At 32.7% G+C, this 25521-nt stretch overlaps 2 protein-coding genes across 2 annotated transcripts; one reads left to right on the top strand and one right to left on the bottom strand.

The window, feature by feature from the left end:
* The first annotated feature begins 890 nt into the window (after window positions 1-890).
* Window positions 891-15348, top strand: LOC110113586 (protein usf). Its single transcript, XM_020846229.1, has 5 exons — window positions 891-1104; window positions 1308-1450; window positions 1691-1820; window positions 6516-6707; window positions 14742-15348. The coding sequence occupies exons 1-5, from the start codon at window positions 928-930 to the stop codon at window positions 14949-14951; spliced, it is 852 nt and encodes a 283-aa protein (XP_020701888.1). The 5' UTR covers window positions 891-927; the 3' UTR covers window positions 14952-15348.
* A 758-nt stretch (window positions 15349-16106) lies between these two features.
* Window positions 16107-25521, bottom strand: LOC110113552 (DNA-binding protein DDB_G0278111). Its single transcript, XM_020846189.2, has 7 exons — window positions 25365-25521; window positions 24682-24747; window positions 24544-24593; window positions 24290-24354; window positions 16701-16792; window positions 16551-16622; window positions 16107-16467 (listed from the first exon to the last, which is right to left on the bottom strand). Exons 1-7 carry the CDS (start codon window positions 25518-25520, stop codon window positions 16429-16431), a joined length of 540 nt encoding a protein of 179 aa, XP_020701848.1. The 5' UTR covers window position 25521; the 3' UTR covers window positions 16107-16428.

Genomic DNA, 25521 nt, shown 5'->3' with positions numbered 1-25521 from the left:
ACTAGACTTCAACCATACGGTTGACATTTATAATCTGATCGTCCTCAAGGACGAGCCGACCCACTATACTCAACTCAAACTCTAGTGAAATCTTTTCAACTGGGCTAGGCCCCGTGGTTTTTTCCCTTTCCAGGGTTTTCCTCGTAAAAAATCTTGAGTTCTCTGTGTGTGAGCTGGATATCCGTGCAATATTAAGACGTAAAATTAAAACTCTATCGCTGTGTATATATATGTATAAAATAAAGATTATTATATAATTCATCTTATGTATTAATTGAGAGCTTTGTCTATCGATTAAAACATGTTGAAGTCTAAGACCGATTTGGGATGACTCTAGTATTTTTTAAAAATCACTTATAAAATTATTGTGGAAAGAAAAACTTCACAATTATGATTGTGGTAAGTAATTTTTCATCAAAAAATTTAAAAATAACAAAAAATAGTATTCAAATGAAATTATAATTGTTATCTATCCCAAATAGATCTCTCGTATTGCATTACTATTAAGACTTCATTTGAGATGACTTTTTTACTGTTTCTTAAAGTGGCTTTTTAGTAAATTTTTTATTTTTTATACTAAAAAATTATTTTAAGAAACATTAAAAAAAATCATCCAAATGAAACCAAAATTTGCTCACCCGACAAAATACTAATAAAAAACTAATAATCATTTATTTTTAAAACATTTAGGTCAATTAAATCAGAATCACACACATCATGCATACTCGAAGTCTCGAACCTCTACCAACCACCAAGGTGAGCTATGTAAAATAAAAATTCTGAATTTATCCACGCCTAACGGTATATTCTCCTGCCGTCTCAGAGCTCACCCTCACTCTAGTGTGTGCCTCGATTCTTACCTACTTCTGCTAGTACAGTAATGTCCCCTCTCCGCCGAATCTTTAAATACCAAACCGTGAGAACTGGATGGCATCGACACAGTCGCTTCTTTGCCGAGCGCTCCATTCCTTCTCGCGACCCGCCGTAGCTGCCAACTTCGCCTGCTTTATCTCTACGCCGACGTTCTCCCGCGTCTACGCCACCCGGTACATGGCTTCCGCTGCCGAGCCCTTCCTGAAGGTTCAGATCCAGCGCGACGATACTGTAAGTCAATCCTACTCCTTCCCATCCGGTCGCCCTTCAGGTGTTTGCTGGAATGCCGATTCGCCATCTTCGATTGATTTTCCTTTCTGAAACTTCGTATATCGCAAAGATTCGGCATTTTTTGGTTGGCTAGCTTCGATTTGATGTTCCTGTTGGTAAATATCTTTTATTTATTTATTTATTTGGTGAAATTTCGTATTTAGACCTTTGATGCGTATGTTGTTGGGAAAGAAAATGCACCGGGAATTGTGGTGGTTCAGGAGTGGTGGGGAGTTGATTTCGAGGTCAAGAACCATGCTCAGAAGATTGCGAATTTGGCTCCTGGTTACAGAGCTCTGATTCCGGAGTAAGCCCTCCGCCCTCTCTTCATCGACCATTAAACTGCGAACTTCACTTTAAGCGTAGGTTAGCATAGTTATTGTCATTTGATGAAAGAGGATGTTGTTAGTTGTTACCCAGAATCTGTCAATGGCCTCTGATACCTATCTACTTGAAGCAACTTATCACTAATCGTACTTATTGCTAAAGATACCTTATATAGAATGATTATGTTAACTTGGGCATTTTTTTTTTTTTCTGGTGTCAGTTTATACCGTGGAAAGGTTGGTCTTGACGTTGCTGAAGCACAGCATTTGATGGGTGGCTTGGACTGGCCAGGTGCAGTCAAGGATATTGGTGCTTCAGTTCAATGGCTCAAAGCCAATGGTTCACCCAAGGTAATATTGACTGTCTTTGTATATTTTATCAAGTAATCATGTGATGAAGAATGATATAGATATTAGTCATTTATTAATATTCCCTTCTTATGGGACTTGCATGCATTTCCTTCTTAGTATGTCATAGTTTTGCCTTGCTCATTCTGTTCAGCTGATGTCAATTTGCTTAGGAGATGCTTGGTTGCAACTTGCAAGTGAGGGTTGTTTGTTTTCAAGTAAACTAAGTAAATGAATTTTGATTTATTATATTTTAATTATCCTCTAGTCTGTAAACCTAGTTGATTTTACTCTTTAAAACTATTTGGTGCAGCTATATGCAATTCATATTAATCTTTAGAAGCCATTTGTAAGCAGTTAAGGCATTATGGGATTAGAAAATAAAAAATATGCTTGGATTTTTGGGGTGTTATAAAGTTGATTTTGAGTGAGTCGGTCTCAACATGAAATCAAAACTTTTGATTTTGACTCAAGCCGAGTCTAGTTAAAATTGATCTAATTTGAGTGAATTCTAGAGCTATGTTGAGCCAGTCTATTAATTAAAAAAAAATCTTATATGCAATTATTCTTATGCATTTACTTCTATTTCATTTTTTCATCAAGTTATCTAACATAAATGTTCATTTATGCATGTATATATGTGACTGAGAAAATTTTGAATATGGGAGGCCCTTTTGATGAGATTAGGTAACAGAAATGCTTAGAAATATGTAGTTTATTATTTACGAAGTGATTTGTAGATTTCGGTATAAAGATAAGAGTTTTATAGGAGTATAGTCAAAGGAATACCAAGACTAGTCTTGTTTGAATTAATTTGAGCTGATTTGTAAGCTCACTTTATGGAATGAATTTTTAGTTGGAAAAATGGTTAAAATGATAGTGGATGATCATATTTATATTATGATGTGAACTTATGATCTAGAGTGGAAGCTATAGGCTTTGTAGTGGTATGAAGAACAAAATTAGGTACAAAGGTGCCTAAACAAGCTCTAGGGCTTTGAAGAATATTGGGTTGACTTTTTTTTAAGACTTGAGTTATGAATGGTTGATCTTAAAAGATGGATAGCCTATAGGCCAAGATGCTAAAGAGATTTAGAAGATGATTTGAGAATAATAACAATAAAGATAAAAGATAACTAATCAATCCCACCAAATTTTGTCAAAGTAGGTCACCGAGCACTAATCAATGCTAAAATTTCTCCTTACATACCAACACTATTTATAGAGTTAAAATGACTATCATAATTCAAAATTAATAGAACATTTTTTATGGGAAAGAGAGTAGGTGGGAATTAATGGAGGAATGTGCCAACCACTTTTATTAATTCATATTATCTCTATTAAATGGCTAACATGTATATGTTCCTGAAGAAAATTCAAACCTTCTAGATGTTCAATATGAAATTTAAATATTAAAACTCTTAACTAATTACTTCTTCATGAGTGAGCTATTGAAATGGGCGAGCTATTTAAATGGGCATTGATTGGGCTCTTGCTTTAGCATTTTCTTGGGTTCTTATTTAGGCTCTTGTAATTGGACCCTTAGCTTCATATTTTTTATTCAATTGATGTTTCATATCAATTAACACTACTGTTGCCAAGTCCCAAGTCCTGGATGAGAAAAATGGAGTGTTGCATTAAGTAGTCGACAATCAGCATAAAACTTGTCGAATAATAATGATATGAATCCTTTAAGAAATTGTGTTAATGCTAGGGCGTCCCTGGAAGCGACACGCTGTATGGCCTGAATACAGTGACAAGTGTGCAAGGGCCGCTGCACCGGCGCCCGGGTGCAGTGTTAAATAGGCAAGGGTTCCCACATCAAGGACAGATGTGGGCAAAGAAGCTAGTCCATGAAACTAAAATTAGGATAGAAACTTGGAATATAGGTTCCCTTACTGGAAAATTAATGGAATTAATAAATATTATGATTTATAGGAAGATAAATATTTTGTGCATTCAGGAAATTAAATGGGTTAGATGAGGATGCTCAGGTGGATGAGTGGCTTTACCCTTAGAGATAGGATACGAGATGAGCATATACGTGAAAAGGTTGGAGTAGCTCCAGTAGAAGATAAGATTAGAGAGAGTCGCCTTAGATGGTTTGGTCACATAAAACGGTGGCCTTCCAATGACCCGGTTAGGAGAGTAGATGTAATAGATTTGACTTATGTTAAGAAAGGTAGAGGCAGACTTAAAAAGACTTGGTTAGAAAATATTAGGAATGACCTTTCTTTATTAGATTTAAACGAGAATTTGACATTTAATAGGACACAATGGAGAAAAAAGGATTCATGTAGCCGACCCCACGTAGTGAGATAAAGGCTTGATGTTGTTGATGTTTTATATCAATTACTAAACTCATTTGGATTAGTGATTATAAATCCATTAATTATGTAATTAAGCTATATTCAGGTAATTGCAAATTTATTAATTAAAAACTATTATAAATGATAACAAATCTTGAATGTCATGTGGTAGCAAAGAATGAGGGATTAATTATGCAATAATTGAAGATTTAGTTTATCTGCGGGCCTCGTTATTAAGCTTTGGATTAATTAAGTATTAATAAAGGGCCTATTTAAGGGCTAAGTAAGTGCTTAATAAAAAAATAATTAAGTTATATGCAAAATTCATGTATTAATTATTGTGATTGTCTCATTATTAAACTATAAATCAATTAAGATAAATTATTTTAAATAATTACATTAAATTCGAATTAAAAGTACAATTTTTTAAAATTTGAAAAGCATTGCATGCGCTTAGAACACGTGCATTTTACTTGTTAATCAAAGGTGCTCATGACATATTGATTGAGGGATTAATTAATTAAACATTTGTTAAGCAGCATGATTAAGCATCAATTAAGGGATTAATTTCATCTAATGGTATGATTTTTAAGCTATGATTAATCAAGCACTACTTAAGAATGCTTTTATCTTAGGAACTCATGAACCATTGATTAGGAGGCTAACTAACCAATCACTAGTTAATTAGTAAGGGAGATTACTTGTATTAGTTAAACACAAAGTAACGAATAAATATTGAGAATTAATTAGGGGAAGATTAGATAATTATAAACAGTAATTATGGCATCATTACGCTTGAGGATTAATTAGCAATAATTGTATTTACTTGTTCATCCACTTTTTTAGTGTCTGATTCCACTGCAATGTAGACAAATCGGCAACAAAAATGGAAGATGAACCAATGCTAAGGATCAAAGTTAAAAGCAGAAAGAACTAGAATTGAGGGCAAATTGTTTGGTTGAATCATTGTGTCTTTCTTTTGATGGAAGGTTATATGCATTAATTAAACTATTAATTAATCCAAAACCTCAATAGTGATTAATTTACTATTCAAGATATTAACAAAATGCTTAGTAAGTTCAGTCTAAATGTAAGATTGTTAAGAACTAATTAAGTACTTATCAAGGGACTTGTTTAGGTATTAACTCATAGTTATTAAAGAACGTAATTATTTTATTTAATAATAATATATTTCTCTAGATTTTGCTCAATTTGTTTCCGATTAGATAATGAGTTACTTTGTTGGAGGGTGCAAAAGATGCATCAATTAAATTTTTTGATGAACTTAATATAAAAATATTAGAAAGGAATTGATTAAACTTAACATGGCTACGAGATGAGCACAAGACTTTTGTATGAGAGTTTGATCCTTGTTTAATACTCAATATGAATGAATTTTGGAGGCTCATAAAGTTTATCGCAAAATAGGAAATGAGGTTTTTACCTGCATGAGCATTTGTGAAGGCTTATTCTCATTTAGAAACTAAATTCTTAAGATCATAGATCCCGGATTATTATTGCTCTGCCATGTTTTGTACCATGATACATAGATAATGAATTGACAACCATAATGCAGGTAGTTATTTTCATATGATAGTATCTTTCCCCTTTTCCCTTTTTATTTTCATATGATTTGACTTTTTAATGCTAAACAACCATAATGCAGCTACACCGTTGTACATGTGGAATAGTTATTTAGGCTTTGTTTGGGACGGCTTTCTTACTGCTTCTTAAAATAACTTTATAGTACAAAAATTAAAATTTTTTTACTAGAAAGTTGCTTTAGGAAGCAGTAAGAAAGTCAATTTTGTACTTGAAAGTTGCTTTAAGAAGCAATAAGAAAGCCGTCCCAAACGAAGCCTTAGTCTGCCCACCAAACTTGTTGCTTCAAAGTGCAAAAACATGCATGTAAAGATTCCGCTTCTATATTGAGTTCTTGTGGAAATGCCTTCTATGTTATTAAGAGAGCATTTTATCATGGCAATGGCATTAATTGAGTTATTTATTATCTTGTATTTTTCTTGCTATATATGCTAGATTATGCATGTACCCAGCAACATAATTATTGTTTAGTTTGAGTCCATTTTGTCTGCTTTCAGATGAGCTAGATTTTTTTATATTTTATTCCCCTTAGTTACTGATGCTTGAAGCCTATAAATATTGACAATTTCTATGACGTTTCTTTCTGAATGCTTCAGTTATATTCTCTTTTTTATTTTTTATTTTTGCAAAACTAAAATGATTACTGATTTATTTATATGTTTTGCCATAATTCATCTCTTGTTTGACTGATTATCCTAAAGGGCTTGCTTTGGAACTTCTTTACAAGAATGACTAGTTCATGCTGCTCTTGTGACGTCAAACATACTTGCCTGATTTATTTGTTTAGGTTGGTGTAACTGGATTCTGCATGGGAGGTGCCCTATCCATTGCCAGTGCTGTTTTAGTTCCTGAAGTTGATGCAGCTGTGGGTTTCTATGGTGCACCTTCTGCAGAACTTGCAGATGCTGCAAAGGCAAAGGCACCCGTGCAAGCTCACTTTGGAGAACTTGATTCCTTTGTTGGTTTCTCAGATGTTACAGTAAGATCATGCTTTAACTCGAGAACACTACATCTTTCTATATCCCAATTTTAATTTTTTTTCCTTTGCAACTATTAATCATATAACATGATTATATTCGAGTGCGTCTAGTCAATGAGAAATTGCTTCATTCTATAGGTATAACTATTTTAGCTGCACAATTGTGTTTCTAAATTTTTTTTTCCTTTAGTGTGTTCATGATTGTGTTTATGGATCTAATGGCATGGTTGATAGTTTTGGAAATCTTTTGTTTGTAGCTTAGCATCATATTGGATTTGAATTCGTTTTCATACCGAGTTTGGTTTTTAAAGTATGCTTGACAGGGCTTTGTTCTCGGGTCTAGAAACTAGTTTGTAAAACCTTGAGTTGAAATTACAGCATAATTCATTGCTTTGTCATGCATATATTTCACCAGAAAAAAAATATGGTTTTACTTTATCTATAATGTTTTGCTCATCATAAAACGAAGGTTATTTACTATGTTGATTGAAAAAACTAGATTCATGGAGTGAATCTACTTATAAAAAAAGGTTGTTTGATTTGAAGATCTATAATAGGCTGAGTTTGATTCATATATTCTATGATGATCTTAGGAATTCTCACTTTTCCATATTGAAGGGTTAGATTCATGTATGTTTTATGGTCATACATCTTCATTTTCTCATTAATATATTCATGCATTCTTACTGAAGTCATCTACTTGTAAAACCCACCCTTCTTTCTCTCCCTTTATGAACTTAAGATTCATGGAGTGGATCTACTTCTAAAAAAAGATTGCTTGTTTTGGAGATCTATAATAGACTTAGTTTGATTCATATATTCTATGATGATCTTAGGAATTCTCACTCTTCGTTCATGAAGGGTAGAAAAAAACTTTGCTAATTTGAAATCCTAAAAGTCCCCCTTCTCTTGTAGCAAGTGCAGTTATGATAAATTGTTTTACAATTGATCTTTTCTATGCTTTTTTTCTTCTCTTGACTTAAAATGTCAAGCTCTCTTCCCCAAGTGCACGCCAATATATTTGGAAGGGTTTTCCCATTACCAACCCTTTTACTCTCTCCCAACATGGATCATTTTTATTGGCTTGTCATTTTTCCATATAAGAATTGCTTGGGAACAAGAGAATGACCAGATAAACATATAATCGAAAAAAGATTACAATGGGTTTGTTTGGTTAGGACTAAATTGAAATTTTATCAATTGAGAGCGAGAGCAACTGAGAGACCCAAGGGAAGAATAAGGACCTCTCTTGCTCAAAGAATCAAATTTTCTTGAAGACCTCGATATGGTTGGTAGTTCTTTCAAGGAATCTTTTTTCAAATCTCACAATATGTCATATTAACAATAAAGAGTTATTCAATAAGAATCATAGGATAATTACCAAAAAACAAAAGGTTGGCCAAACAACAAGGGAAAGCTTCTCAGCACTAGTAAGATAAGGACATCAGTGCAAATAACCAAAAATTTCTTTAGTGCAAGCGTAGTTATTTGATTAAATTTCTTGATTTTCGGTTATTTGATAACTATTTATTTAGCTATAATAATTTTGGATTTGTGATTTAGAATTTCTTAGCTAGGGTTTCTAATGTGAATCTTAAATTTGTAAGAAATCATGTAACAAGCACTTTAAAACTATTAAGACAAACTATTAGTCAAAAATAATTATTGATTATCGTAATTAAAATCTAAAACATGTTAGAAATAATTTCGAATGAAAAGACTAATGTCTTCTATTAGAAATGATCAATGAGATTTAGGATCAAAATACCACTAACTCTAACAGAAATCCAAATTTTCACTAACATAGCCAAATACAATATCACTTTCAAACTAATAATTATTGAAAATGGAAGAGGAGAAACTAATCTTGAAAATTAGGGTCAAGAAAACCATGCATTCGAAATTGTTACAATTCATAGAATTGGAGAATGGTAAAAATACCTTCTACTTATTATACAAAATTATCCCTATTTATAGATCTATACAATATGTCTTAATAAAGAAATAAATAACTTCTAATTGATACATAATTGCCTCAATATAATCCTTCCTAATTCAGCTACCCAAATATAGAAGGATATTGGCGTGATCCAGGTGAGCCTCCCACGGATTCTATCCAACAGCTTTCTAGTGCTGTTTTTCCATTCGGAATACTCCCATTTGTTGCCCGGAAGTCTCCATCGGCTGCCCACCCACAGAACTTCGCCAAGATCAACCACCACAATTTGGAACTTCCTCTGCGCACCTCAAACAAGACCTGCGAACTTGTCTATGGTGAACTCTTCCCCAAGTTTCCTATTTTCTTAGTCTATTTTCAATTGTGGTAATATTTTGACTCACAAAGATCATGTTAAGCTCTTCACCGCTACGCTTAGAGAACTAGAGAGTTGAGTGAGGGACTCGTGTATAGTGCCTAATCTCATTGTTAATTTAGGGATTTACATTGAACCATTCATGTATGCAATGTTAGATTAACTTGTTGTTTTCTGATTTTAACTTTTACCGTGTGATTCGGCCTAAGCTTATCTTACCGCTCTTTATGTTTTTATTGCGTCGTTTAAATTCACCATCAAGATATAATTATTTGTTCTACGAATATTAAGTGTGCAAATTCCTTAAAACAATTCATCCATGTAATTATGTTTTACATCATATATGTTTCTGAAGAAAATTCAAACCTTCTAGTTGTTAAATATGATATTTAAATATTAAAACTCTTAACGAATTATTTCTTCATGAGTGAGCTCTTGTAATGGGCCTTGATTTGGCTCTTGCTTTAGCATTTTCTTGGGTTATGATTTAGGCTTTTGTTATTGGACCTTAGCCTCATATTTTTTATTCAATTGATGTGCTATATCAATTACTAAACTCATTTGGATTAGTGATTATAAATCCATTAATTATCTAATTAGGCTATATTCAGATAATTGCAAATTTATTAAGTAAAAACTATTGTAAATGATAACAAATCTTGAATGTCATGTGATAGCAAGGAATGAGGGATTAATTATGCAATAATTGAAGATTTAATTTATCTGGGGGCCGCATTATTATGCTATGGATTAATAAAGTATTAATAAAGGGCCTATTTATGGGCTAAGTAAATACTTTAAAAAAAAATAATTTGGTTATATGCAAAATTCATGTATTAATTATTAAACTATAAATCAATTTAGATTAATTATTTTAAATAATTACATTATATTCGAATTAAAAGTACAATTTTTTAAAATTTTAAAAGCATCGCATGCGCTTAGAACACGTGCATTTTACTTGTTAATCAATGGTGCTCATGACATATTGATTGAGGGATTAATTAATTAAGCATTAGTTAAGCAGCATGATTAAGCATCAATTAAGGGATTAATTTCATCTAATTGTATGATTTTTAAGCTATGATTAATCAAGCACTACTTAAGAATGCTTTTATCTTAGGAACTCATGAACCATTGATTAGGAGGCTAACTAACCAATCACTAGTTAATTAGTAAGGGAGATTGCTTATATTAGTTAAACAAAAAGTAATGAATAAATATTGAGAATTAATCAGGGGAAGATTAGATAATTATAAACAGTAATTATGGCATCATTACGCTTGATGATTAATTAGCAATAATTGTATTTACTTGTTCATCCACTTTTTTAATGTCTGAATCCACTGCAATGTAGACAAATCGGCAACAAAAATGGAAGATGAACCAATAATAAGGATCAAAATTAAAAGCAGAAAGAACTAGAATTGAGGGAAAATTGTTTGGTTGAATCATTGTGTCTTTCTTTTGATGGAAGATTATATGCATTAATTAAGCTATTAATTAAGCCAAAACCTCAATAGTGATTAATTTACTATTCAAGATATTAACTAAGTAAGTTCAGTCTAAATGTAATATTGTTAAGAACTAATTAAGTACTTATCAAGGGACTTGTTAAGGTATTAACTCATAGATATTAAAGAACGTAATTTTTATTTTTTTATTTTTTTATTTAATAATAATATATTTCTCTAGATTTTGCTCAATTTGTTTCCGATTAGATAATGAGTTACTATGTTGGAGGGTGCAAAAGATGCATCAATTAAATTTTTAGATGAACTTAATATAGAAATATTAGAAAGGAGTTGATTAAACTTAACATGGCTACGTGATGAGCACAAGACTTCTGTAAGAGAGTTAGCTCCTTGTTTAGCACTCAATTGGAATGAATTTTGGAGGCTCATAAAGTCTATTGCAAAATAGGAAATGAGGTTTTTACCTGCATGAGCATTTGTGAAGATTTATTCTCATTTAGAAACAAAATTCTTTAGATCATAGATCCCGGATTCTTGTTGCTCTGCCATGTTTTGTAATATGATACATAGATAATAAAGTAGGTAGTCCATTCCTGAAATGATAGTATCTTTCCTCTTTTCCCTTTTTATTTTCATATGATTTGACTTTTTAATGCTAATAATGCAGCTACACCATTGTACTTGTGGAATAGTGATAGGAAATACTTGAGTTCGCAAGTAATCCTATTGGATTTACTTGAGTTAGCAAACAACCCTAACAATAATTGGTTCAAAACAGCAATAAAAACATGAAAAAATTGGACAAATCAATCTAGAAAAGATAGATTGCGATAGTGGAAACAAAGCGAAACAAAACTCAAAGCAAGATACAATTGATCCTCAATTTGAGAGGAGGATTGTCTCTCCCAAATCTCTAGATAAGAGAGTCTAGAGCCCAAGTCGCCAAGAAACCCTAATTCCAATCAATCAAAACATCATCTCTCCTAATCCTCTCATGCTCTTTAATACAAAAGCTTTCCTAATCTAATTTCCCTCCCAAGCCCTAGCTGCCCCCTCCTTTTCAATTTGAATTCATGTAGACAAGTGGGGCCCACCCTTTGGGCAGACAAGAGCAGGGGAGGCGGACTGTTTCCGCCTCCTGTAGAAAAGGACTAGGCCGGTTCAGGGTGAACCGGCCTATCAAATAGTTATTTAGGCTTCGTTTGGGATGGCTTTCTTACTGCTTTTAAAACAGCTTTCTAGTTAAAAAATTAATTTTTTTTTTTACTAGAAAGTTGCTTTAAGAAGCAATAAGAAAGCCGTCCCAAACGAAGCCTTATTCTGCCCACCAAACGTGTTTCTTCAAAGTACAAAAACATGCATGTAAGGATTCCACTTCTATATTGAGTTATTGTGGAAATGCCTTCTATGTTATTAAGAGAGCATTTTATCATAGTAATGGCATTAATTGAATCATTTATAATCTTGTATTTTTCTTGCGATATAGGATAGATTATGCACGTACCCAGCAACATAATTATTGTTTTGTTTGAGTCCATTTTGTCTGTTTTCAGATGAGACGGATTTTTTTATATTTTGTTCCCTTAGTTACTGATGCTTGCAGCCTACATATATTGACAATTTCTATGACGTTTCTTTCTGAATGCTTTAGTTGTATTCTCTCTTTTTTTTTTTTGGCAAAACTAAAATGATTACTGATTTATTTATATGTTTTGCCATTATTCATCTCTTGTTTGATTGATTATCCTGAAGGGGGCTTGCTTTGGAACTTCTTTACAAGAATGATTTGTTCATGCTGCTCATGTGAAGTCAAACATACTTGTCTGATTTATTTGTTCAGGTTGGTGTAACTGGATTCTGCATGGGAGGTGCCCTATCCATTGCCAGTGCTGTTTTAGTTCCTGAAGTTGATGCAGCTGTGGGTTTCTATGGTGCACCTTCTGCAGAACTTGCAGATGCTGCAAAGGCAAAGGCACCCGTGCAAGCTCACTTTGGAGAACTTGATTCCTTTGTTGGTTTCTCAGATGTTACAGTAAGATCATCCTTTCACTCGAGAACTCTACATCTTTCTATATCCAAATTTTAATTTTTTTCCTTTGCACTATTAATCATATAACATGACAGGGCTTTGTTCTCGGGGCTAGAAACTAGTTTGTAAAATCTTGAGTGGATATTACAGAATAATTCATTGCTTTGTCATGCATATATTTCAAAGAATTGGCATCTAAATTGATGCATTAGTTGTCACCAGAAAAAAAATATGGTTTTACTTTATCTATAATGTTTTGCTCATCATACAACGAACGTTATTTACTATGTTGATTGAGAAAACTAGATTCATGGAGTGAATCTACTTATAAAAAAAGGTTGTTTGATTTGAAGATCTATAATAGGCTGAGTTTGATTCATATATTCTGTGATGATCTTAGGAATTCTCACTCTTCCTTAATGAAGGGTTAGATTCATGTATGTTTTATTGTCATACATCGACATTTTCTCATTAATATATTCATGCATTCTTAATGAAGTCATCTACTTGTAAATCCACCCTTCATTCTCTCCCTTTATGAACTAGATTCATGGAGTGAATCTACTTCTAAAAAAAGATTGCTTAGTTTGGATATCTATAATAGACTTAGTTTGATTCATATATTCAATGATGATCTTAGGAATTCTCACTCTTCTTTCATGAAAGGTAGAGAAAACTTTGCTAATTTGAAATCCTAAAAATCCAAATTGTTTTACAATTGATCTTTTCCATGTTTTTTTTTTTTCTTCTCTTGACTTAAAATGTCAAGCTCTCTTCCCCAAGTGCACGCCAATATATTTGGAAGAGTTTTCCCATTACCAACCATTTTACTCTCCCAACATGGATCATTTTTATTGGCTTGTCATTATTCCATATAAGAATTACTTGGGAACAAGAAAATGACGAGATAAACATATAATCGAAAAAGATTACAATTGGTTTGTTTGGTTAGGACTAAATTGGAATTTTACAAACTGAGAGTGAGAGCAACCGAGAGACCCAGAGAAGAATAAGGACCTCTCTTGCACAAAGAATCAAATTTTCTTGAATTCCTCGATATGTGTGGTAGCTCTTTCAAGGAATCTTTTTTCAAACCTCACAATATATCATATTAACAATAAAGAGTTATTCAATAAGAATCATAGGATAATGACCAAAAAACAACAAGGGAAAGCTTCTCAGCACTAGTAAGATAAGGACATCAGTACCAATAACCAAAAAATATTATTTATTTCAAGCGTAGTTATTTGATTAAATTTCTTAATTTTCAGTTATTTGATAACTATTTATTTAGTTATTATAATTTTGGATTTGTGATGTAGAATTTCTTAGCTAGGGTTTCTAATGTGAATCTTAAATGTGTAGGAAATCATGTAACAAGCACTTTAAAACTCTTAGGACAAACTATTAATCTAAAATAATTATTGATTATCATAATTAAAATCAATAACATGTTAGAAATAATTTCAAATGAAAAGACTAATGTCTTCTATTAGAAATGATCAATGAGATTTAGGATCACAATACCACAAACTCTAACAAAAATCCAAATTTTAGCTAACATAGCTAAATACAATATCACTTTCAAACCAATAATTATTGAAAATGGAAGAGGAGAAACTAATCTTGAAATTAGGGTCAAGAAAACCATGCATTCGAAATAAATCCAAATTTTAGTAAATCTAACTTAATACAATCTCCCTTTCAAACCAATATTGAAAATGATGAAAAAGAAAAAGTAAATGAAAAATAAAGAAATGAAAGAATTCACTAAAAAACAAGCTTCAAGCTTATTCAGAAGACATAACCCCTTTTAGAATTCTTCAACGCCACTCATTAATCAATGAGTTGATTCTTGGAAATAGTTGGAATTCTACTTCCAACTTGAATTTACATTTAGTTCCACTGAGTTAAATACATCTTGCAGATCTCTATTTATAATCACAAAATCAGTTAAAAACACCTTCCTTCTACTGAAGACTATAGCTGGTTTGTATAAATTAGCAAAACCAAGCAATTCATTACATTTGTTTCCAAAAAAACTAAGAAGTGGATTGCTTTGAACTATCGTAGAAATTAGGATAAATCAAGGAATAGTCCTAAAATAAAGAACTCAAGGATCAACCTTCATAATTTAACTGTTCTTGGTTAATTAGCTTCATAGTAGCTTTTTCCATTGCCAATTTTCATGAGGTCTCATCGATCAATTTTTCCTCAGGCTGCAAAGCAATTGGAAGAGAAGCTGAAAGCTTCTGGTGTGCCCTCTGAAGTCTACATCTATCCTGGAGTTGGTCATGCTTTCCTTAACGATTCTCCTGAGGGAAAACAGAGGAGGAAGGATATGGGATTGAATGATGATGATCCAGCAGCTATAGAACTGGCTTGGTCTCGCTTCAGCTCTTGGATGAGCAAATACCTTTCTTCTTAAGCACCTTTTTTGTTCACAACTAAGGATTCGTTTGGGACAACTTTCTTATTGCTTTTTAAAGCAACTTTTTAGTACAAAAAATTTAATTTTTATATTAAAAAGCTGTTTAAAGAAGCAGTAAAAAAACCATCCCAAACGAAACCTTATCCGCTGCTTTGCATCTGCTACTATTGTGCTTTGCTACTGTCTTCGAGTTGATGAGAGTGTCTGGTAGTATTTGGAGGTGCTTTGTGTAGGACTTTATTAAGTGCCAGTTTGTGTGAAATGAATTTTCTTTGGCTTATATTATGATTGCTCCCTATGGAAATCTTTTGTAGGTTGTATGACTATTATGTTGTGTGCTGAATTTTAAGGATATGAGGATAAGCTACACTCAATGCTATCACTCTTTAATGAATATTTGGTGTGTAGATGAACTTAATCTTAGCCTAAAAGTTTAATTTTATAAGTGAAGATCTATCATTTAATGTTTTTAAATGAGGATATGATTAAATTTAATGATATAAGTTAAGGCAAATGATGATTGATTTTCAAAGTATTTATTTAATGAGCATTATAGAAATCATTTAATTTTACTGGTTTTCATAAGATTCATCATTTGTTCTAGTTAGTTTAGTTGATAAATTTAAAAAATTTCTTATCAAGATTCTATAATAAAATCTCACTTATATTAATTTTTTATTTTAACACTAAGAAAAAAATTCATCACCTTGAGTTCTTAGGTTTTGTTTGAAATAACTTTCTTATTATTTTTTTAAGATAATTTTTTAATAAAAAATTAAAAATTTACTAAGACCACCTCAAACTAAGCCTTAATCCATCATAATTAAGCCCTTAGTCACCCAACAGCTTTTCACTTCAAAAGAGATTACAACAAACCAACATAAATGACTTCCTCTGCCCTTTATAACCATCTTAATTACCAATCCAATGGTACAATTTAATGTTGATCATTGGCATATTCTTATAATTGTAAATTTAATCATCACTTTTAATGTTTATCCAAATTCTATATCGGAATGTATCTCAAGTTTGAGATAATTTTTTTACCATTTATTAAAACTGTTTTTTAATAAAAAATTAATTTTTTTAGCTAAAAAGCTGTCATAAGAATCAATAAAAAAAATCGTCCCAAATAAAACCTTAATCTGCGGCCAGAAGAAAAGTTTTGCAACATCATAAAATCATAACCATAATCTACAATCTAAAATCCAAACCAAGGACAATAGTACAATACACATGTTTATAAAGTTAACCAACATAGTGAATGAGAACTCATTTACTTTACACGACAAAAGGGATAAAATGCAAGCAATAGCTAACCCAGAAGGCTCATCAGTAGCCTGATTCTTCTTAGGCTTCATTGGGCACGGTTTTTTTTGCCGCTTCTTAAAGCAGCTTTTTAATAAAAAAATTAAATTTTTTATACTAAAAAGCTAGTTTAAAAAGTGACAAAAAGCCCGTCCCAAACAAAACCTTAATCATCATCTTCAAGGACACTGCGGCGTCGTTGAATCTGAAGACGGAAATAAGATAGAAATTCAGCAATCAATTCTCTTTCCTGTAGTGAAAATTAGGGAGGTGCAGATCGATACTAACAGTGATTTTGGTCTGTTTGGTGGTTTGGGTATTAATCTGCTCAAGAATTGAGATCAACCTTTCCTCCGAGACCTATTACAGAATAAGAAAGATATAAGAAATTATTATTTCCCAATGCAGTAAGAGGAAAACATGGAAGAAGAAGTTTACCTTTTCACTAATCTGACCCGTTTGAGCTGCTCTAAGGATAACGTCTTCCACACCCCTCGCCTTGTCAGGTTTCACTAATGCTATTCTGGCAACTGTTCATACATAAAACATTTGAAACTTATTTGCCGATAACTATCGATGGCTTACTAAAACTAAAAATAGTATAGGTATGTAGCAATATAACCAGTAAGCATGCAATGCGACATTCAAGTAATATGAACCTACATGACAGTGTCAACTTCGACAAAGGCTACATAAAGACTATGGGTTCGCTTGGGACGACTTTCTTAAAGCAGCTTTCTTGAAGTATAAAAATTCAAGAAAGCTACTTTAAGAAACAGTAAAAAAGTCATCTCAAACGAAGCCTAAGGCTTCATTTGAGACGGCTTTCTTATTGCTTTATGAACCAGTTTTTAGTATAAAATTTTTTAAATTTTGTATTAAAAATTCGTTTCAAGAAGCAGTAAGAAAGCCGTCCTAAATGAAACCTAAGAGTTTCAACCTGAACATGGATGTGGATCAATATTACTGACAATAAAGCAGAACTCCAATCCATATCCCTTTTGATCAGACAGATTGAGAAGAAAGGTTATAGTATAAGCATGCCAGAACTAGCGTGGTTTAAATACAAGTCAAAATTGTATGAGGGGGGGCTTTTCAAACTTTGAAATTCTATTTGTTAAAATACTATAACTTCTCTATAATAGATGCTAACTAAAAAAGAAAGAAAACAACACTTGAGAAGAATCCAATCGCAATGTGCAAGGAGAGAAATGCATCTGAAAATGGAGCTTTCTTTCAAAATATAAAGATTTATATTGACTAAAATTTTACATAATTTAAAAAGAGGGCAATCATGGTCCCCAAATGTGAATTCATGTTTATAGGTTGAGTTTGGGTGTCAATGAGCGTGGAAAGAAATAAATCTAAAAATATAGCTTTCTTCAAAATCTAAAGATTCTTGGTCCCCAAATGTCAATTCATTTTGGGTATGACCCAGACCTAACCAATTATCAAACGGGTCAAAAATCCTAACCCAAACTCCATTCGACCAAGTCCAACTTGAACCAGCATGAGAATTTGTTTGGATCAAGCCGGATAAGTGTCACCCAACTTGAAAACAAGTAACATATTTGAACTTAACATGACCCAAACTCAACACTGTAAGAAAATGAACAGAGCTACTTGCAATGATTTGACATATCTATGCCAACATTCTCACCAAAAACAAGAGAGATTATCATGTGCATATATATTACACAAGCAGATCTACATGTGGATAAGGCATGTACAAGTTGAATTCTTGAAAAGTGCATGTTGCATTCATTCACAAATAAAGGGCAAAAGCACAATCATCCATATACAAAACTACCAATATCTTCATTTAGCAAAACAAAACAAAAAATCAGAAGAAAGATTGTTGCTATGACCATTTTTCCATATAAAATTACAATCTATTGCAAAATAAGTATAAAAATGGGCCACCTTGTTTGAAATCTGTGCACGTGATGGAATATAACTTGGTTGAAATCCTTGAGAAAGCCAATGTCAATTGCCTCTTTGGCTTATCTCTTCCATGTTTCATCAGCCATATTGCTCCTAAGATAGTCAACCACACTTATTATCTCCCTCTATAATTATGCCTTCAGCTTCATACACCCATGGCTGAATAATGCTTTGCAAAAAGAGTGAAGCCTGAAACTCAATAAAAGATCCATCCCCCAATGTTCATAGGCCGGCCAGCAGCTGAAATAAACATATCTTGGTCATCATGAACGACTACTCCAAGATCGGCTTTTTATGAGGGTAATGAAGCCCCATCTATGTTGGCCTCTAACCAACCAAGAGAAAGGAGACACAAGTTGGAAGAGGCTTTCAACTGAGGTAGTTGTAGTCGTCCCAATTAAGGGGTGCAACAGAGTCAAGCAAATCAAAATCTGCGTGGTGACATAATTTTTCCCACCAGTTGTCCCAATTAAGGGTACAACAGAGTCAAGCTGACTCACGATCCGGCTCGAGCTCGACTAGTTAACAAGCTGGCGAGTTGAGCTTATCGAGTTTCAAGCTCGAATTAATTATTGAGCTAGAGTTCGGCTCTTAGGAAGCTCGGCTCTATTATTCGTCGAGCGACTCATTGGGGCAGGCTCGAACACGGACGCAGGATCACAGGGCAGGTGCAAGCTTGCGGGCAAATGGCGGAGCCGACATAGACACTGGATCGCGGGGCAAAATGGCGGGAAGGCGAGATAGGATGCGGGAACGTGGGCTCCAACATGAATGCAGGAACACGGGCTCCAACATGGACGCGGGAAGACAAGAGGAAAGTTGGCACGAACACAGAACTAGTGGGCTTGGACGTAGAACAAAGCCACTCAACGAGTTGATTTCAATGTCACGAGGCGAGTTTGAGCTTGTCTTTTGAGCTTGACTCAGGTTCGAGTTCGAGCTCGGAATTTGGCTCACGAGATAGGCTCGATTTAGGCCTGACTTAAGCTTGACTTGGCTCATTTATACTCCTAGTCCCAATGCTCTTAAAAAAGAGAAATCCATGACTTGGTTATAGATTCAAGGATGGTAGCTACTGTTATAGTCAGACTCCCAACACTCTTCTTTGTTTCTTCGCATTACGAACCCTCCAATTTTGATAAACTACAGATCAATAGATGCGAGCTGAAGCAATATTTGACTAATTCCGGTGAGAGAAGGCCGAGCAAGTTGTATTTGGGATGTACAGGGTGTATATTGATGTGTAGAATCCTGTACATACCCTTGCACACACCAAAACTTTGGTAATCACTAAAACTTGCTCCCAATGATACAATGGAAGGAAACAAAACAATGTTGAGCAGTACAACCCATTTTGCATTAGTGATATTTCTCTTATAAGAGGTACAAAAATGAGATCTTCAGAATTGGTGAATCCTGAATATTATGGCACAAATTGTGATATCTTCTTATAAAATTTCTTACCCTCCATTAAGCCATAATGGAAGATCTGCAAAGCTAAAAATCTTCAAGCACTATGTCAAAAGCAAAATAATAATTACTTTCAACTGAGGAAGAAGCAAACAGCCTCTAATAAATCATCTGTCTTGTCTTCCCCAGGTCCCCAACTAGATACTCAAATTCCCTCCTTTCCAGCAAATGTACTCTCTTCTTTGCCTCTCTTTTTCTAAATTTCCCTACTATTTCCTAATTGATTTTGTTAAATTCCAATCTTCCTATTATTGGAAGATCCTTCATTTGGTCCCAAAAAGAGAGTTGATGAGATCTTTGCCAAATTGGATCATTACTTTCTTTCTCCCTCATGTGATATTCTTTTCCCTAATGATAGACAAAAGATTATCAACAAATTCTTCACATATCATTATCAAGTTATTTTTAAATCCAATCTCACTCCTATGCCCAAATGTAATATTTCCATGTTTGAAAATTTCTAATTTAATAAGAATGGTTCAACGAAATGTTTTCAAATTGGCGGAAAAGCTTCTCTACTAAAACAGGTAAGGTTAATAAGTAAGTGATGAAGTTAAAAGTTGCAACAAAACGTCACAAAACTTGGAGGTGATGACACATTATCACTTAAGAACTCTATGATTGCTAAGCTCAATCAAATTACTCTAAGAAGTATGAGGTTTATGTTCCATCTAAGAACTTGAAGAGTATAATCAAGATAGAACATAACCATATAACAAAGTAGGAAAAAAGAAAAATGTTTAAACCAAAATCAAAAGTCAATTGATTTCTAAAGGGAGATTATAAAACTTTTTCTATCATCGTCTCTAATGGGAGAAGGAAAATAAATTTAATTCAAAAAATTCTAATTAGTGGTTTATATTTTAAAAATATAAAATTTTAATTGCTTTGATTGATTATTTTAAAAACCTCTTCAAAAGAAATATTCTGATGATCTAATCGAATGCTCTATTGATTTCCGTAAGTTACCCTGTGAACCCTTCTTCTTGCATAATTAGATTCTCCTTTTAATTAGAAGAAGCTAAGCAAGCCACTTTCTCCCTCGAAGTATCTAAATCACCTGGATCAAATAGCTTCTCGAACAAATTCTTTCAAGAATTAAAAGAAATCATTCATAGAGATCTAATGTATATGATTAATAATATTTTTATGAATATAAATTCTCTTATTCTATAATTACATGCCTTATTCCTACAAAAATAAGTTCTTGAAACTCTTAAAATTTTAGGTCTATCAATCTGATCTCTTTACCAAAGTGTTGGCTAATAAGCTTAAGAACTATTTTCCGAACTTGACTGATCACTCATGGTGTTTAATTGATGGGAGGGGCACTTTGGAGTACATTACAACCAACAAGTTCTTTCAAGAATTATTGAAAAGCATTCATTTTGATCTACTGCTTGTGTTTGATGATATTTTATGGGAAAAACTTCTCTTCTTAACCAAAATTAGAATGCCTTATTCCTAAAAAAGTTAGTGAAACTCTTAAAAATTTTAGATCTATCAATCAACTCAATGGGATCTTCAAATATTCACCAAAATATTGGCTCAACAATTTCCAAGATTTTATGTCTACAATCAAGCAAAATAAAGACTCAAACAATTTCCAAGATCGGCTTTGAAAAAGCTTTGGCAGCTACATTTGCAATTTTATTTTATAAGCAAGATTATCAACAAATTCTTCACATATCATTATCAAGTTATTTTTAAATCCAATCTCACTCCTATGCCCAAATGTAATATTTCCATGTTTGAAAATTTCTAATTTAATAAGAATGGTTCAACGAAATGTTTTCAACTTGGCAGAAAAGCTTCTCTACTAAAGCAGGTAAGGTTAATAGGTTAGTGATGAAGTTAAAAGTTGCAACAAAACGTCACAAAACTTGGAGGAGGTGATGACACATTATCACTTAAGAACTTAAGAACTCTATGATTGCTAAGCTCAATCAAATTAAAGTCTAAGACGTATGAGGTCTATGTTCCATCTAAGAACTTGAAGAGTATAATCAAGATAGAACATAACCATATAACAAAGTAGAGGAAAAAGAAAAAAGTTGCAACCAAAATCAAAAGTCAATTGATTTCTAAAGGGAGATTATAAAACTTTTTTCTATCATCGTCTCTAATGGGAGAAGGAAAATAAATTTAATTCAAAAAATTCTAATTAGTGATTGATATTTTAAAAATATAAAATTTTAATTGCTTTGATTGATTATTTTAAAAACCTCTTCAAAAGAAATATTCTGATGATCTAATCAATGCTCTATTGATTTCCACAAGTTACCCAGTGAACCCTTCTTCTTGCATAATTAGATTCTCCTTTTAATTAGAAGAAGCTAAGCAAGCCACTTTCTCTCTCGAAGTATCTAAATCACCTGGATCAAATAGCTTCTCGAACAAATTCTTTCAAGAATTAAAAGAAATCATTCATACAGATCTAATGTATATGATTAATAATATTTTTATGAATAAGAATTCTCTTATTCTATAATTACATGCCTTATTCCTACAAAAATAAGTTCTTGAAACTCTTAAAATTTTAGGTCTATCAATCTGATCTCTTTACCAAAGTGTTGGCTAATAAGCTTAATAACTATTTTCCTTACTTGATTGATCACTCATGGTGTTTAATTGATGGGAGGGGCACTTTGGAGTACATTGCAAACAACAAGTTCTTTCAAGAATTATTGAAAAGCATTCATTTTGTCTACTGCTTGCGTTTGATGATATTTTATGGGAAAAACTTCTCTTCTTAACCAAAATTAGAATGCCTTATTCCTAAAAAAGTTAGTGAAACTCTTAAAAATTTTAGATCTATCAATCAACTCAATGGGATCTTCAAATATTCACCAAAATATTGGCTCAACAATTTCCAAGATTTTATGTCTACAATCAAGCAAAATAAAGACTCAAACAATTTCCAAGATCGGCTTTGAAAAAGCTTTGGCAGCTACATTTGCAATTTTATTTTATAAGCTCTAAAGGGTTGGTTTGTTCCACCCAAACTTATTTCATGGATCAAATAACCTTTAATGCATGCCAATTCTCAAGTTTGCATCAATAGAGAACTAGATAATCAATTCAAGTGTTAAAAAAGCTTAAGACAAAATGATTCACTCTCTTATTAATATTGGGAATTCTTGCACAAGATGATTAAAGTTGCGGCTAAGGATTTTTGGATTGAGGGCTGTAATTGTGGCAAAAGGGGTTTATCTATAATATTACTCAAATTCTTGATGGTGCCTTGCTCATTTGTGTTGTTTCTCATTCTCAAGCTCTCATTCTTAAAAGCATTATGCTTAATTATTGAGATGCATCAGGCCTTAGACTAAATTTTTCAAAATTTTCTCTGATCTATCTTGGGAGGCTTAAGGATAAAGGGGTTTCTATTGTTGATGTTACGGGATGCTCTCTTGAATCATTCCTACTAAACATGTGATCCTTGCTCTCGGATCTAAAGCTTTGCAAAAAGATTTAAGGAATTTGATCATTGAAAAAACCCGAAACTTTCTTCATGGAAAGGTAAATTGTTCTCCAAAGGAAACATCAACTCCTTTAGTATTCCACAGAGAACACCCTCTACTCTAGCAACCTTCCTTTAATTGCTGTTCTTATATAAAGCCATAAATCCACCAAATTTTCCAAAAAAACAATTGTTTCCTGGAATTCAAATAACCTTCCAGGTGGTAGTGCTTTATAGCCTTTATGATTAAAAAAGCAAATGGAAATGCGTCATAAGCTCACTAAGCATTTTCAGGCCTTGCTAGTTAATGGTCAATCCATGAAGGAATTCTCCAAAGCTCTCCCAAAGGGATAAGCTTTATGTGATAGAAATCTTTAACGAATGTTTGAAGTATTGGAAGCATGAAACATTTTGATTATTGTTATATAAAAAAAAATAAAGAAACAAGTAAGCAATCTACCTGTGGAAAAATGGATAAATTCTTTGAGAATATTACGGTCATCATACTGGATTGAAATTTCATTACAGCATTTCTGATATTGGTTTATGAATCATTTTTTATGGAGTTTCTCTACCAAAATCCATGCTACATCCTTGGTTCAAAAGTAGATAAACCTGACTGAATTCTCAAAATTCTGATGTAATTTATAAATTCATGCCTTCTATATCTACATAGATCATGATTTGATATAAAATAAAATAAGTCTTCAAAAGTGGCCCTAAACTTGTAAAAATGATAAATGAACATTTCCAACCCTAATGACACAGCCTAAAAGAAAACAAGCAGCAATAAAAGTAACAACGAACATGGAACAATTTTCAAACCACCCAATAAATTGGTAATTTTTCCTTCTTACTAGTTTTAAGTATGGTTTTTCTTATAAAGCCTCTAATAAACCTTATGTTACATCTGCTATATCATTTATTTTGGACAACATAGAAGTGCAAATCTCTTCATGGGGTGGCATAACAGTAAAAAGAAAAAAAAACAATACAAAACAAAGATCAGTTTATTTTTACTTCATAGGACCATAAAATATAATAAGCTAATTAATTTTAGCTAGAACAAAATATAAATGAGAATGACTTCATTTCACAAATGAGTACAGCTTCACAAAAAAGAGAAAGTAATACCAATATACAAACTTACGTCTTTCTCTTGCCTGAACTGACAATATTTGGCTAAGCATAAGTTGTCTTCGTTCCTCGGCTTCCCTAGATTAATGCATAAACATTTTAGTCCTCCAGAAACAGTTTAGAAAACTTTATAGAGGCTAAATAACACATAATATAAACCAAGGTACACCAATAATAAAAAACTGAATGAACAATAACAATTTTTTTATAATGGATTCTTCATTACAGACAAAAATAAAAGATTAAGAACCAGTAGAAAAAAATAACCTCTTGGCATCTTCTTGTGCGTTTTGTTGCCCTTCATTTTGCTGATTCCTCTAATTAAAATATCAAATGCACCATATTTCAGAAAACCATCCTTAGTAAGATTACATAATGCAATTATCTGCCACTGTAATCACTTACAATGCCTTGTTGAGCGATCATTTCTTGCATCCTTCTTTGTCGGATGGCTTCAAGCTCCGGGTCATCCTAGTTTGCAATAATAACCCATTTTTCAATGTTAAAATGCTAAATCCTCAACTAAGGAAGAAAAATCCCCATATCTCACGTAATCATAATATTGATTTGTATAACGCCAGCCATTATAATAGCCAAACCAAAAATGTCTACCGCCTTAACTATTCAATCTAAACCAAGATTAAATATCAAAAGAAAATTCATACATTAATCCTAATTTAGTCCACTGATGCCTCATTTCACCTAATAATCATAGTAATATTTTCTGAAACAGCCATATAAGCAGAAAATTAGCCTCTTTGGTTAGAAAGCTCCGACACTCTTAAAACCATGATCTTGCATTGACGTGTAATCCCTACAGAACGGTCAAAGAATGTAAACCGTAAAACTCGATATTTCCGACAGATATGTCGTGCTTAAATTTATGCATAAATAGATCAGAAATTATATATATAAAAAAAATCAGAGAACAGAAACACATCCATCGCATGCTGCTGCTCAAATCCTATTACCGATGCCTCCCTCGATCAAAATCAACACAAAGAATCCTACCGGGAAAAAAAAGTGCTGGAAAGATCGTAATAAAAAATAAAGAGAGAATAAAAAGAAGTTCTGTCGATCAGAAATACCATTAGACGATGACTGGATAATCGATCTGCAAGATGGGTATAGGGTTCCTTGGCTTTCTTCCCCTTGGCCGCTCTGCTGATTTCTATTTTACTACCCCGAAGAAGAGATGTTACCAAATATAGATGGGCTTTTTCAATCTTAGAGGGCCGTTTCATA

Source organism: Dendrobium catenatum, unplaced genomic scaffold (genome assembly GCF_001605985.2).
Source record: "Dendrobium catenatum unplaced genomic scaffold, ASM160598v2 fragScaff_scaffold_1557, whole genome shotgun sequence".
NCBI lineage: Eukaryota > Viridiplantae > Streptophyta > Magnoliopsida > Asparagales > Orchidaceae > Dendrobium > Dendrobium catenatum.
The sequence above is the reverse complement of the archived record's forward strand: the minus strand, read 5'-3'. Positions and strand labels throughout refer to the sequence as shown.